At 45.3% G+C, this 14,909-nt stretch overlaps 1 protein-coding gene across 2 annotated transcripts in view; it reads right to left on the bottom strand.

Annotated features, from left to right (window-relative positions):
- Positions 1 to 9,277: 9,277 nt before the first annotated feature.
- CATSPERG (cation channel sperm associated auxiliary subunit gamma) overlaps positions 9,278 to 14,909 on the bottom strand; it is a 36,505-nt gene continuing 30,873 nt past the window's right edge. For both annotated transcript variants that reach the window (XM_066348867.1, XM_066348868.1), the window contains 7 exons: positions 12,187 to 12,343; positions 11,924 to 11,987; positions 11,677 to 11,772; positions 11,364 to 11,453; positions 9,937 to 10,029; positions 9,749 to 9,848; positions 9,278 to 9,667 (listed from right to left, as the gene is read on the bottom strand). In XM_066348867.1, the coding sequence (XP_066204964.1) occupies positions 9,404 to 9,667; positions 9,749 to 9,848; positions 9,937 to 10,029; positions 11,364 to 11,453; positions 11,677 to 11,772; positions 11,924 to 11,987; positions 12,187 to 12,343 (864 nt within the window). In that variant the 3' untranslated portion in view covers positions 9,278 to 9,403. The remainder of the gene's footprint in view (positions 9,668 to 9,748; positions 9,849 to 9,936; positions 10,030 to 11,363; positions 11,454 to 11,676; positions 11,773 to 11,923; positions 11,988 to 12,186; positions 12,344 to 14,909) is intronic.

Raw genomic sequence — 14,909 nt, 5'->3', positions numbered from 1 at the left:
CAGTCTAGCTAAAGGTTTGTTGTAAGGCCAGTGGTCGTGGCCATGCAGGTTGACATTAGATTCGGGCAGACGATAAAGGAACTGTGGAGCCAGAAAATGGTGGGCCATTCTGTTCACTAGAGTCTAACAACCACGGACGAGCAAGCAGAAAAGGAAAACCACTTCCCTCACTCTCTCTGGACTACCTGGACACCCAAGCCAAAAAGCCGGGAGGTGGAGGGAGGCTTCTCTGGTAAACAATAGCAAACAATGGCCCCTCTCAAGCAGGCAGGAAATCCGCTGAGGGCAAGCACCCGCAGCCTTACATAAACTATACACATATGGCGCTGCCTCGTGCTCATGCACCAATCAGGCAAAATACAAGTAAGCCTAACACACTTGTTACACACCTGTTTGCCCAACACTTGTCAATTTTGTTGATCTTTTCCAAGAACTAACTTTTGTTTCCATTGATTTCACTTATTTCCACTCTAATCTTTATTATTTCCTTTCTTCTGCTAGTTTTGGATGTAGTTTGCTCTCTTTAAATGTTTGTATGTATAGTTATAAATACATGGATGTTCCAGTTGCTACCTCCCAGGACCAAACTGGAGTTATAACTAAATTTAAGAACAATCATCCCTTGTCTGACCAGGCGGTGGTGCAGTGGATAGAGCGTCGGACTGGGACGCGGAGGACTCAGGGTCGAAACCCTGAGGTTGCCAGCTTGAGTGCGGGCTCATCTGGTTTGTTCAAGGCTCACCAGCTTGAGCCCAAGGTCACTGGCTTGAGCAAGGGATCACTCGTTCTGCTGTAACTCCCCCCAATCCCCTAATCCCCCCCGCCCCCCGCCAAGGCACATATAAGAAAGCAATCAATGAGAAACTAAGGTGCTGCAATGAAGAATTGATATTTCTCATCTCTCTCCCTTCTAGTCTGTGTGTCCCTATCTGTCTCTCTCTCTGTCTTTGTCACACACACTAAAAAAGAACAATCATCCCTCTTAGCACTGCTTTTACTTCATCCCATAATTTTGGTATGTTGTGATTGGGTTTTAATTTTTTTCAAGGTATTTTCTAATTTCCCCTTGTGATTTCTTTTTGAACTCATTGGTCATTTAAGAGTGTATGGCTTAATTTTCACATATTTATTACTTTTCCAATTTTCCTTCTGTTAGTTTCTAGTTTTATTCTATTGTAATTATAGAGCATATTTTATATAATTTCAATATTTTTCATTTTACTAAGACATGTTTTGAGGCCTAACTTATGTATCCTGAGAATATTCCATGTGCACTTGAGAAGAATGTGCATCCTGTTGTTGTTGAATGGGGTGTTCTTTATATGTCTATAGATCTAAAGACTAGTGTTGTTCAAGTACACTATTCTCTTATTGATGTACTATCTTGTTGTTCTATCCATATAGAAAGTGGAGTGTAAAACCAGTATCCACGGCCACCATCACAGCCACCTGGCCCATGCAGGTTCGCATTAGATTCGGACACACGGTAAGGAAACATCAGAGCCAAGAACTGGTGAGCCATTACCTTTAATCCTAGCTTGTACCCGGCAGGCAAGTAAAAACACACACTGGGCTCCAAAACCCACTCATTCAGTGCTCACAAAGCTACTAACTTATCCGAGTTTCCTAGAATCAAAGGTTTCTAGCTCACTAGCCCTATTCACCTCTGTTCCCTTTCTCCTTCTTTTTGCACAAACTCTGCACAAACTGGCTTCTCCTTCAGCATTCTGCCATCTTGGCTGCCTCTATCTTCTCCTCCACGTGGTCTTTTTCTGCTCTCTGCTCTCCAATGCTAATCTCAGGAAAGGAGAGAGGGCAAGCTCCTGGTCTACCCCACTTTATAGTGTAGAAGCCAAAACTTTTAATCCAATATACAGACAAGGAAGTCTCTGATAGAAAGTCACTTATCTGAGGCATAATGGGATGCCTCATGAGAGTGCACAACCCCACATCAAAAAGGGTGGGAAAGGTTTAGTCCCAAAACCAAGCCCCAGGCTACAAGGATACTGCCTGCCTACAGCCCACTCCCAACACACATTAATATAATCACGCCCATCCCAAGCAAGAAGGGCAACCAATACCATCACCTGGGCGATGGGCTTCCACGTAGGCAGCGCCATCTTTAACAAAGTGAGCATAATATATTTTATCTGCCCAACATGGAGTCTTAAAGTCTCCAGCTATTATTCAGAACTGACTATTTCTCCTTTTGATTCTATCAATTTTTGCTTCACATATTCTGGGGCTCATTTTTAGGTTTATGTATGTATAACTATTACATTTTCTTATTGGATTGAAACTTTTATCAATATATAATCTCCTTTTTTGTCTCATATCCTTCTTTGACTGAAAGCCTATTTTTTCTGACAATGATATAACCACCCGAGCTTTCTTTTGGTTACTATTTGCATAGAATACTTTTTTTCATACTCTTACTTTTAACCTCTTTGGACCTATAAAATGAATCTCTTGCAAACAGCATTTAGAAAACATGGACCATTTATTAAATACACAATCTGATAATCTCTGCCTTTTAATAGATTACTGTAACTCATTTATATTTAAAGTAATTACTACTAAGAATGGATTTACTTCTGCCATTTAGCTATTTATTTTCCATGTTTTATGTTTTTTATTCCTCAACTTCTTTATTATAGTTTTTAAAATAAACCTAGTTGTTTATTTGTATTGTACCATTTTCATTCCCTTCTTTTATCTTTTCTGTGTATTTTTTAGTTATTTTTTAGTGGTAACCTTCAGGATTGGATTACAATTAATATCATGAACTTCCAACAACCTAATTTAAATAATAACTCATTAGTTTCAGTAGTATACAGACACTTAGCTCCTACACATCCCCACCCCTCCATTTTTATATTATTATTGTCACAGATTACATCCTTATACATTGTGTGCTCATTAACATAATTTTATAATTATTGTTTTATGCTATTTCCTTATTTTTATTATTTATAGATAGATAGATAGATAGATAGATAGATAGATAGATAGATAGATAGATAGATAGATAGATAGAAACATCAATTTGTTGTCCCACTTATTTATGTATTACTTGGTTGATTTTTTTTTTTTTTTTTTTTTGTATTTTTCTGAAGCTGGAAACGGGGAGAGACAGTCAGACAGACTCCTGCATGCGCTCGACCGGATCCACCCGGCACGCCCACCAGGGGCAATGCTCTGCCCACCAGGGGGCGATGCTCTGCCCCTCCGGGGCGTCGCTCTACCGCGACCAGAGCCACTCCAGCGCCTGGGGCAGAGGCCAAGGAGCCATCCCCAGCGCCTGGGCCATCCCTGCCCCAATGGAGCCCCAGCTGCGGGAGGGGAAGAGAGAGACAGAGAGGAAGGGGGGGTGGAGAAGCAAATGGGCGCTTCTCCTATGTGCCCTGGCTGGGAATCGCACGCCAGGCCAACGCTCTACCGCTGAGCCAACTGGCCAGGGCCACTTGGTTGATTCTTGTATGTGCCCTAACTGGTGATCAAACTTGCAACTTTGGTGTATTGGGACAATGCTCTGACTAACTGGGCTACCCAGGCAGGGCTCATGCAATTGCCTTTAAAATAATATATAAAAAAGAGTTACCAACCAAAAGCATAATAAGCCTGACCTGTGGTGGCGCAGTGGATGGAGCATGGATCTGGAAGGCTGAGGTTGCCGGTTCGGAACCCTGGGCTTGCCCGGTCAAGGCACATATGGGATTTGATGCTTCCTGCTCCTCCCCCTTGTGTCTTCTCTCTCTCTCTCTCTTTCTCTCTCTCTCTCTCCTGTCTCAAATGAATAAATAAAATCTTTAAAAAAAATTTTTTTTAAAAAGCATAATAATACTGGCTTTTATATTCATCTATGTAATTACTGCTGGAGTCTGTCTCTGCCTTCCTGTCCCTTACTTAATAAAAAAAAGTTTTATTTTAATTTAACTTTTATTTTTATTTATTTTTTGAGAGAGAAAGAGAGACAGAGACAGAGAGAGAGAAGAACAGACAGGCAGGAAGGGAGATGAGAAACATCAACTTGTTGTTGCGGCACTTTAGTTGTTCATTGATTGGTTTCTCATACGTGCCTTCATGATGGGGATATCCAGCTGATCCGGTGACCCCTTGCTCAAGCCAGTGACCTTGGGCTCAAGCCAGTGACCTTGAACTTCAAGCCAGCGACCTTTGGGCTCAAGCCAGCAACCATGGGGTCATATCTATGATCCCACACTCAAGCTGGTGACCCCATGTTCAAGCCGGCAACCGCCAGGTTTCAAATCTGGGTCCTCAGTGTCCCAGGTAGAAGCTCTATCCACTGTGCCACCTCCAGGCCAGGAAATATTATATCTTTATCACAGTGGTTTAATGCTTTAAGTTTTAATACCTGTGGTATAAATCCTTTTTTTTACTGGTCTAAATAATTCTCTTGGTTATTGCCATCCATTTATTTACTTCATAACCTCTTAGTTATATTTTAAACCGTTATTTCCCCTATCATGAAACACACTGTGGATTAGCTTCCCAAGACCTTTCCCTTTGTCCTTGCCTTCTACTACTGTGAAAGCAGGGAAACTAAACTGTTAACCTTTCCATACTTCTATGCAGCAAGAGATATTCATGTGACTAATTTGACATATAATTATATAAGAGGAAGTCACTGGGTGACACTTCTGGGAAATTTTTTTTTTGAACCTGAGTCCTCAGCATCCTAGGTTGATGCTCTATCCACTGCGCCACTGCCTGGTCACTGGGAAAAAAAATTTTTTTTTTACAAGGACAGAGAGAGAGAGTCAAAGAGAGGGACAGACAGGAACGAAGAGAGATGAGAAGCATCAATCATCAGTTTTTCGTTGTGACACCTTAGTTGCTCATTGATTGCTTTCTCATATGTGCCTTGACCATGGGGCTACAGCAGACTGAGTAACCCCTTGCTGGAGCCAAGGACCTTGGGTTCAGGCTGGTGAGCTTTGCTCAAACCAGATGAGCCCACGCTGAAGCTGGCGACCTCGGGGTCTCGAACCTGGGTCCTCCACATCCCAGTCTGACGCTCTATCCACTGCGCCACCGCCTGGTCACTGGGAAAATTTTTTAAGTGAACCTACTGGTCTATCTGGCCCCCTTTAGCCTTTTCCAATTCTTCCTGCCTGTAATATAGATGCATCAGATCTTTGATAACACTAGTGAGCTAATGTACTAGGCCTGTACACCCTTCTCCCAGGCTGCTGCTGCCATTTATCCTCTTCTTATATTTTCACGTTCTTTTCTACTAACTTTAATATCTGTGTTAGCTTTGGGTAAGTTTCAATTGATTATTCTCTTCACTTGAGGGTTGTTTTTCTGTCTCTTTGCATGCCTGGTGATATTTTATTGGAGACCAAGCATTGACTTTTACATTGTTGGGTATTGGATGTTTTTTGTACTTCAGTAAATATTTTTGATGGTTTTCCTGAGACGCAAACAGCCGATGCTTCAGATCCTGCTTATAGGTTAGGTGGGTTCAGAGCAATATTGAGCTAATAGTGGCAAGAACTTCCTGAGTATTGTACCCAGTGCTCCATGAATTCTGAGGTTTAACAGTCTGGCTGGTGAGAATAGGTAGCCATCAGCCCTGTGTGAGTGCCTGTCATTGTTCCCTCTAATCCTTTTAAATCTTTTTTTATTTCCTAGCCCCATGTGGTCTCCTTATATATAGGCACCAATCACTGATTAGTGCTCTGCAGATCTCTGAGATTTTCTATGGGATGCAGTCCTCTTCTCTTCAGTATTCTGTCTTAAACTCTAGTTGCATTGGTCTTCCCAGACCTAATCTCCATCTCCTCAACTCAGCACATTCTAGGTTCCACCTCAGTCCCCCCTCCCTGCACCTGATCTCAATACTCACTCAGGACAGTAAGCTAGGGCAACTGTAGAAACCCCTGGTTTCCTATGTCTCAGGGATGATGCCTCCATTGCATGATGTTCAGTGTCTTGAAAGCCACTGTTCATGTATTTTGTCTGTTTTTATTGTTTCAGGTATGGGTGTAAATCTAATTCCTGCTACTCAGTTTTGGCCAGAAATGGATATGGCTGATGCAGACTTATGACATGTTCATCTGGCCCATGAAGTGACTTGATGGAAATACTAGTGCCAGTTTACAGAATTTCTCTATTTTTGTGAAAACATCTTTAGCCAAAAGAACTTGCACACATGGACATTGCCAGCTCTGTTGCTATTATCAGGTTTTCTTGTCATTTAGAGCGCTTTGCTATTGTGTGGAAATGGCTTCTAGCCAAAATTGGGTCCAAAATTTCCCTCTGTGGTGAGAAAAGACTAATACCGTACATATTCCTGTTATTTTTAGAAACATTAATACAATGTACACATACCACCCACTTTAGGGACATGCATCTTCTCAATCGCTTTTAAGTTTTACCATCTTTCAGCAGGATTGTATATTTTTCTTCACTAAATTTGTCACTTTTCCAGACAAATTTATTCCTAGATCAAATTTTTTTCATTTTGAATTTCATTCTAGCACCAAGAAAAGCTATTGATTTTGTACAGTTGTCCTGTAGAGAGAAACCTTTCAAATGGCCTTAATTTATTTAGGTTTTCTTTCCTTTTAATTTTTTAATTTTTTTTTATCGATTTTAGTGAGAGAGGAAGGGGGACAGAAAGAGAGAGGAACATCAAGCAGCTCCTGTATTTGCTTCAACTGGGGATTGAACCAGCAACCTCCGAGCTTCAGGATGATGCGCTAACCGACTGAGCTATCCAGCTAGGGCCAGTTTCCTTCTTTTTTTTATTAATTTTTAGAGAGGAGAGAGAGAGATAGAGAAGGGGGAGGGAGGAGCAGGAAGCATCAACTCCCATATGTGCCTTGACCAGGCAAGCCCAGGGTTTTGAACCAGCAACCTCAGCATTTCCAGGTCGACACTTTATCCACTGCGCCACCACAGGTCAGGCAAGCTAGGGCCAGTTTCTTTTCTTCCAGGAGTCACTTGAATGTTCTAGATATACAGCATTTTTTTCTGCATATAATTTTTGCTTTATCTTTTCCAATGTGTAGTTATTCTTTTTCTTGTCTTATTGTATTAGCTAAAGCCTTTAATCACAATGTTGGAAACAGTAGTGAGTCATTCTTCTTTTGTTCTCAATTAAAAAAAATGGTTTTGGCATTTAAATACCATATGCCATATGCTATCTTTGGTAATCATGTAATATAATAATCATGTTCAAATAGTTTTCTTATATTTTTATTTGACTTAGAATTTATATAGGAATGGAAGTTGAATTTTAGAAAAAGTATTTTCAGGCACTTATTTATGTAATCATACATATTTGCACACCTGATCCATTTGTCTCTTCATCTGTGAAATGTGGATAATGATAGAATTTTCCTGATAGAAAATCATGAAGATTACTAAATAATCCAATAAAGGAAATCTGCTATAGATTGAATGTTTGTATCCTCCCAAATTCATGTTTAACCCTAATCCCCAATATAATGGTATTGGGCCTTTTGGAGGGAATTAGGTCATGAGGGTAGGGCCTTCAGAATTGAGATTAATGCCCTTATTAAAGAGACCTCCTCACTCATTCTACCACAGCAAAATGACAGCCATCTGTGAACTAGGAAGCAGGTTCTCACTAGACACGAATCTGCCAGCACCTTGATCTTTGACTTCCCAGCTTCCAAAACTGAAAAATAAATTTCTGTTGTTTGTAAGCCACACAGTCTGTGGTATTCTATTATAGCAGCCTGAACAAACTAGGACAGGTAAAACCAGGATATTATTTCATACATTCTCCATGATTGAATCAATGCAATTAATTTTGTTAATAGAAGGATCTGTACTACTGACGATGGTTCCATACTGCTTGATCATCCCTGAATTCCCTCCTGCGCCCCAGGTCTGAGGTTCCTGCAGCCTCCTGGATAGCCTCCTCTAGAAATTCCTCAGACCGCCTACACTCACCATGACCCCAATTGGCCTCTGTCTCTCCCAACTCCGCTTTTTCTCCCAAACTTGTCCTCATCTCTGGGACAGCAGAGTCTTGGGCCATTTTCTAAATTCTCCCTTGGTCCCATTTCTTACGTGCCTACCCCCCCAGTATGTTCAGTAGGCCTCCTGAGCATCTCCCCACCTGCTCCCTCCTCTCCTTCCTCCACTAGGTTTTGGTCTAGCACCATCTTCTTCTGCCCAGGTTCCTGGCCTAATTCCTCCCTAGGATCTCTGCCTCTAGTCCTGAGCCATTCTCCACAGGGCAACCAGGAACATCTTTGTAATATTTGACCACATTCTTCAGCTTCTCAGCTCTGAGTGCTTCTCTGATAATTCCTAACTTAATAACATGATGACCTCAGTGGCCCTGCCTGCTCTAGAGCCGTCTCATCAAGCTGGTCTGGTTGTCTTCCCTGGTGTCTCTTCGGAGTATATGTCCCCTGAGCCTCTATTACTAGAGTGGAGGAGGGGAAGGGGATGATCAGAGGATCATTCAATTGAGACTCCTGGGGTGGGGCTGGAGTTGAGCCCAGTGGGTGGACAGGGAATGGAGTACAAAAGCACACTTGCTTTTTGCCTTTCAGCTTCCCTTTCTCCTCTTGATAGCACATTGTCCTTATAAGAATCGCCCTAAAAAAAAAAAGACTGACTGCCCTCAGATCCAGGGCTGGGCTCTGATTGGCTTAAACCACCCAAGGTCGAATTTCTCGGGCAGTGTGAGCGGTAAAGTGGTGAGTTTATGACCCAACCCCGTCCAATCAGACTGACGGCCTGGGAATGTTGAGCTCCAGCCCCTTCTTCCTCTGGGCAATAAGACACGGGGATGTGTGACAGGAGCTGGACTGAGGTCAGAGACCACACTCAGAGGAGGGCAGAGCAGAGCAAAATACAGAGAAATGGAGCAAAAGTTCTGTGGATATTAAAGACTTCTGGGTCAAACTGTACCTGAAACTCACACTGACAAAACCTATATATCATCATTTCCATTTGGACTATGTGAGTGAAATTTTGCTACTTGCAACTAAAACAAAAATCCTAACCTCTCTCGAGTCCCCTCCTTAAGCTAAACACCAGATGGGTGTTGACATATGAAATAGTTACTGACCGCTACTAAACCTGGGCACTGGACAGTCAGCACAGATTTCAGGCCGTAACAATGGGCCTGGGTCATGGAGGACCCTACCGCCCGACAGGGAGGTCAGGAGCACCCTGAAGAGGGGCTGAGTTGGCAGGCACATGGAGAAGCCTATATTTACCAGCTGACACAGAAGGATTCTGGTACTTTAATGACCTATGTGGTAAGTAGTCTGAAGGAGAAATAAAAATTCAAGGAAAACAAAAAGGAAGGGTTGGGATGGATGACAAGGTGCATTTCCAAGATGGTCCAAGAAGTGAGGAATGAGGGTGGCTGCGGCAGGTCAGAGGTTCAGGTCAGTGACTTCTTCACAGTCACCTCCTGTTCAGCCTTGTTCTCTGCCACCTTGGATTTGACCACGACGTCAACATTAGACTCTGCCGGAGACGAGCTGCTGAAGCCTCCGGAAGAGGAGCTGTAAGTGTAGTAGGATTCTGTGGCGATGATGTTGTTGATCTTCAAGCGGAGCATGTTCCACAGCTTCACAAAAAGGGGCAGCAGGAGGCAGAAGATGATGTAGAGGATGACCAGGCTGAGGAACACACCGGCTGACACCTGCAAGCACAGCAGAACAGGTGCAATGGGCAGCCTGTGCGCCCCCTCCAGCCCACAGGCAGCTCCCGAGCAGCCGCTCACCATGAGGATGAAGAGCGCCCGTTTGGCACTCAGTGGAAGCCCATGGATGTGCAGCAGGAAGATGAGCTGGTAGTCACAGTATGTACTCTCGTCCACACCTCTGGCGGGGAAAGGGGCTCGGCATTGCAGATGAGTCAGGTACTCTACAGGGGGCCCTTGACCCCAATTAGGCCATATCCCTGGCTTACCTATTGCTTACCAACACTTTGAAAAAGAATTCAGGGGCAAAGATGCTATTGGGAACGGTGTCATGGCATGGGGAGTTCTCCAGACACAGCCACCTGGGGGCACAAGTTCAGGCATTTGTGTTGCAAATCATGCCTACCTCATGCCAACCCCTGATTTCTCCCTCCACCCCAAAACCTCTGGGTGAGCATCAGTTAGGAACAATCTTACACCTTCATCTCTGATTTGCCCCTTCATTCATTCATCCAATAAGGCTAGCTGAATGCTTAGTAACTGGTAGGTCATTTGCTTACTCATTCATTTCCTCCTGCCTTTCCATGTCCACCTGCCAATTCCTCCATTACTATGCATTCATCTAGATTATGTATTGTACACCTATTATGTGCCAGCTCCTCTCTTACTCCTTGCTGCCTACATGTCTTCATCCCACAAATACAGCTTCAGTACCTACTAGGTACGAAGTTACATCGTGATTCATTTACTCTTTCCTTTATTCATTTATTCAACAACATAGGTCAAAAGCTGACTAGGGCCTGACCAGGTGGTGCAGTGGATAGTGTCGGAATGGGATGCTGAGGACCCAGGTTCGAGACCCCGAGGTCGCCAACGTGAGCGCGGCTCATCTGGTTTGAGCAAGGCTCACCAGCTTGAACCCAAGGTCGCCGGCTCGAGCAAGGGGTTACTTGGTGTGCTGAAGGCCTGCGGTCAAGGCACATATGAGAAAGCAATCAATGAACAACTAAGGTGTCGCAATGCGCAATGAAAAACTAATGATTGATGCTTCTCATCTCTCCGTTCCTGTCTGTCTGTCCCTATCTATCCCTCTGTCTCTGTTAAAATAAAAAAAAAGCTGACTAGGTGCCAATGAGCTACTTTATTCATTCACTCACTTCCCTCATTTGCTCATGGAATCATTCTCCTCCTTTCATTGAACCAAAAATAGTAATTAAGCACCTATATACTAATTTGTTCCTCCATTGTTTTATTCATTATTAAGACCTCCAGTCAAATGTCAGTAATGCCTACCATGAAATAATTTGTTCATTGTCTCATTCCACAAAGACTACACTGAACCTGAAGCTATAAGGGGGCACAGGCAGAGGGGTTAAGGCTGGGATGGGGCCACAGGCAGAGGAGTAAAGGCTTAATGGGGGAGCACAGAAGGATGGGAGCTAACTGTAATATCTAGAACAGTCAGAAATCCTCCTAGATGAAGAGGCATTTGAATTAAGGCCCAAAAATAAAGTAAGAATGACCTGCACTGCAGACAGAGGGTCCAGCTTATGTAAAGGTCAACCCCCTTTGAGGAACATAAAGGCAGTCAGCATGGCTTGGGGATCAAGAAGTCACCCAGAAGCAGAAGGGGCAGGCTCGACAGATTGTGGGCAGGTGGGGGATAAAAAGGCCTGCAGCCAGGATGTGCACTCACTCGACCTCCGAGCTCTGGTGGGACATGATGCTGAAGGGTGAGTCCTTGGTGGTCGTTGTGTTTTTGGTGGTCCAGATGAGGCTGTCGGTGCTGTGGAAGAAGACGACAAAACCCCAGTGGGGGCGGGGCCTCGGCTGCCGCAGAGGGAGGGCAGCAGTGTGAGCAGTGGGAGGTCAGAATTGGAACCTTTGGAGAAGGGGGGGGGGGGGCTCGCTTTGTGGGCGGGGCAAGAGTTTGCGGTACCCTAGGAGCCTTGCTGTGGGTGTGCAGGGGAAGGAAAGCCCCATTACAGACTGGGTCCCACCGGGATTACTTGTCCAGGGGGCTGTTGAAGCGGTAAATCTCCTCCTGACTGTATTCCTGGATGGTGTCCATGGTGGGCCCGCCGCCCACCACCTTCATCACATAGCTGCCAGAAGCAGAGGTGTGCACTGACTGGACTCAATGTCCGGATCCGTGCGTCAAATCTACCACCACCACCCCCGCCAGAACCCCCACTCCCCACCTCCAACTTCCCTCCCCCTATCTCCCGTCAGCCGCTAGCTTAGCCCTGCCCTTACCTGCCCTGAAAACTGCCAGATTCTCCTGTCACCATATCTTGGATCAAGAAGAAGGGGTAGAAGGCTGTGGGGTGGAGGTAGGTTGAAGCCAAGAGGAGGAGAAATTAGCTTGATCAGAGAAGTGGAAGGTGGAGAGGAGAGAAAAGAGAGAGAACCAAGGAGAAGAGCAGAGGTGGGTGGGTAGGGAGGTAAGTGGGCAGGGAGGGCAAAGTGGTGAGGGTAGAAGACAGTGGACAATGCAGAGGAGGGCACTGGACACTCACTGTCACGGAAGAGGAAGCAGGGCATCTCGGGGTCTACGTGAATGCAGTCAAAGTAGTGTTTGTTTTGCAAACGGTTGTACTGCAGCGTGTAGGTGATGTCAAAAGCTAGGCGCTTGCCAGGTGGGCAGCCAATAAGCACTGGCACCATCAGGTTACCCTGAGTGGGAAGAGAGCCTCACACTGGGAAGTGGGAAGGGGGGGAAGGGGACTCCCCTCCTTCCACACACATCATCACCACCTGCCAGGTTCACCCTCACGAGGGGGTCATCTGATCATTATTTTTCTTTTCCATACAACAATACCCTAAAACAGTGCATCGGCGACCCCTGTGTTTTGGTCGTTCGACTCCCGCCGGGGTCGCGACCCACATGTTGAGAACCGCTGCCCTAAAAACTGCAAATACTTAATGTAGCTTTTACTGTGTTCAAGGCACTGGTGTTCTTTTTTTTTTTTTTTTTTTTTTTTTTTTTTATTTTTCTGAAGCTGGAAACGGGGAGAGACAGTCAGACAGATTCCCGCATGCGCCCGACCGGGATCCACCCGGCACGCCCACCAGGGGGCGATGCTCTGCCCCTCCGGGGCGTCACTCTGCTGCAACCAGAGCCACTCTAGCGCCTGGGGCAGAGGCCAAGGAGCCATCCCCAGCGCCTGGGCCATCTCCGCTCCAATGGAGCCTCGGCTGCGGGAGGGGAAGAGAGAGACAGAGAGGAAGGAGGGGGCAGGGGTGGAGAAGCAAATGGGCGCTTCTCCTATGTGCCCTGGCCGGGAATCGAACCCAGGTCCCCCGCACACCAGGCCGACGCTCTACCGCTGAGCCAACCGGCCAGGGCCGGCACTGGTGTTCTAAGTGCTTTACATATTCAAATGCAAAGCATTGATTCTCCAAATAGTCTTGCATCATAGAGACTATTACTATCTCCATTTTAGAGATGACAAAAGTGAGACACAACTTAATCATCCAAAGGTCAGGCAACTTAATTATCCAAAGCCACACAGGTGTGAAGTGGTAGAGCTGGGATCGAAACTGGGCCAGGTAGCCTCCATCTGCCTCCAGAAAAAGACATACAAAACCAGTAACGCCTACACCTATGGAGCAGCCAACTCCTAGTCAGGCTTTATAGGGCTTAACTTGGGTCTGAATTCTCAAACAGTTGACTTGGGGGAGCACGGGATACATGCGGCAAATGCAGCCAGGATCGGGGAACGGGGTCAGGGAATCCCTGTGACACTGTCTTCAGACAATGAATGACCTCTGGCCCATTTCAGGGGTAAGACACAAGGGTTTAATTCAATTGTCAGAGGGACATGGGCATCCAGAAGCTGTGGTCTGGGCTTGATGGCAAGTGTAGAGAAGAGCTGCTAACCATAGATTAAGCCTTTCTCAGGCTAGACCTGGGCCAAAGACTACACCTATCAGCCACTCACTCACTGGCAGTTTAATGGGTATCTCCAATTTAATCTATCCATAACCCATCTCAACTAATAGCTCCTCATCCCTTCATGTTTAGGCTAAAAGCCTTGGCCTCATCTTGGAAACCTACCTTTCTCTTACCCCCACATCTAGTCCATTTGGATAGCTTGTGTCTCTAGACTTTAAAATAGAGCCATTTTCTCTCCCACCAACTCCTTTGTTCCACCCTTGACTGTCTAACCTTATTTCCTCCCAGGTCTCCCCTCGCAACACTGCTCATATGTCCCCCACATGCAGCCAGAGGGACCTTGTGAATACCTGAGTCACTCCTTTGCTCAGAGCCTTTCCCAAATACAGCCTCGCTCACCGTGCCCATTAGGCCTCACGTGATCTGCCCCCAACACCACTTCAACCTCATTTCTCCCCACTTTCCTCTTTGCTGGCCCTGATCCAACCATACTTGCCTCTCCATGTTCCTTTAGTCTAACACATGAAATATACTTCTACTTCCAGGCCTTTCTACCACCCACTCCCTCTCACTGGCATGGCTTCCTGGCACATAACCACATGGCTCACTTCCTTCCCTCCTTCAGGTCTTTGCTGAAATGTATCCTCCTCGGCCAGGCCTTCCCGGAGCTGACCTACCCCAGGCCCCTTGTCTGTCATTTTCCTCTTAACATTCATCACCTCTTAATACACAATATCTTTTATTTATCTTGCTTATCACCTGACTCTGTTGTCGTTTGGATTGTGTATCCCAAAGATATGTTGAAGTTCTAAATCCCCTGGAACCTACCAGTGTGATCTAATTTGGACTAGGGTGTTTATAGGTGTAATCAAGTTAAGATGGGGTAGTACTAGATTAGGCTGGGCCCTACTCTAATGACTGGAGTCCTTATCAGAGGAGGAAATCTGGACACAGGCACACAAGGAGAAGCCATGTGAAAATGAATAGAGCTTGGAGTGATGCATGTATAAGCCAAGGAATTCCAAGGATTGTCAACCACTGCCAGAACCCAGGAGAAGAGGCCTAGAACAGCTTCTCCCTCAGAACCTCCAGAGGGACCAACCTTGATTCTAGACTTCTGGCCTCCATAACTGAGAGAGAATAAACTTCCCAATTTGTGGTGGTTTGTTATGGCAGCCCTAGGAATGAACACACTCCTTCCACTGGAACATCAGCTTCACAAGGACAGAAATTGTCTGCTTTGTTCACTGCTGTAACTCCAGCACCTAAAATAATGCTGAATTTTAATAGGCACTCCATAAATATTGGTTGAGGCCCTAGCCATTGGCTCAGTAGATAAAGCAT

The sequence above is a fragment of the Saccopteryx leptura genome, chromosome 9, assembly GCF_036850995.1.
Source record: "Saccopteryx leptura isolate mSacLep1 chromosome 9, mSacLep1_pri_phased_curated, whole genome shotgun sequence".
Taxonomy (NCBI): Eukaryota; Metazoa; Chordata; class Mammalia; order Chiroptera; family Emballonuridae; genus Saccopteryx; species Saccopteryx leptura.
Note: the sequence above shows the minus strand (reverse complement) of the source record. Positions and strands in the feature narration are given on the sequence as shown.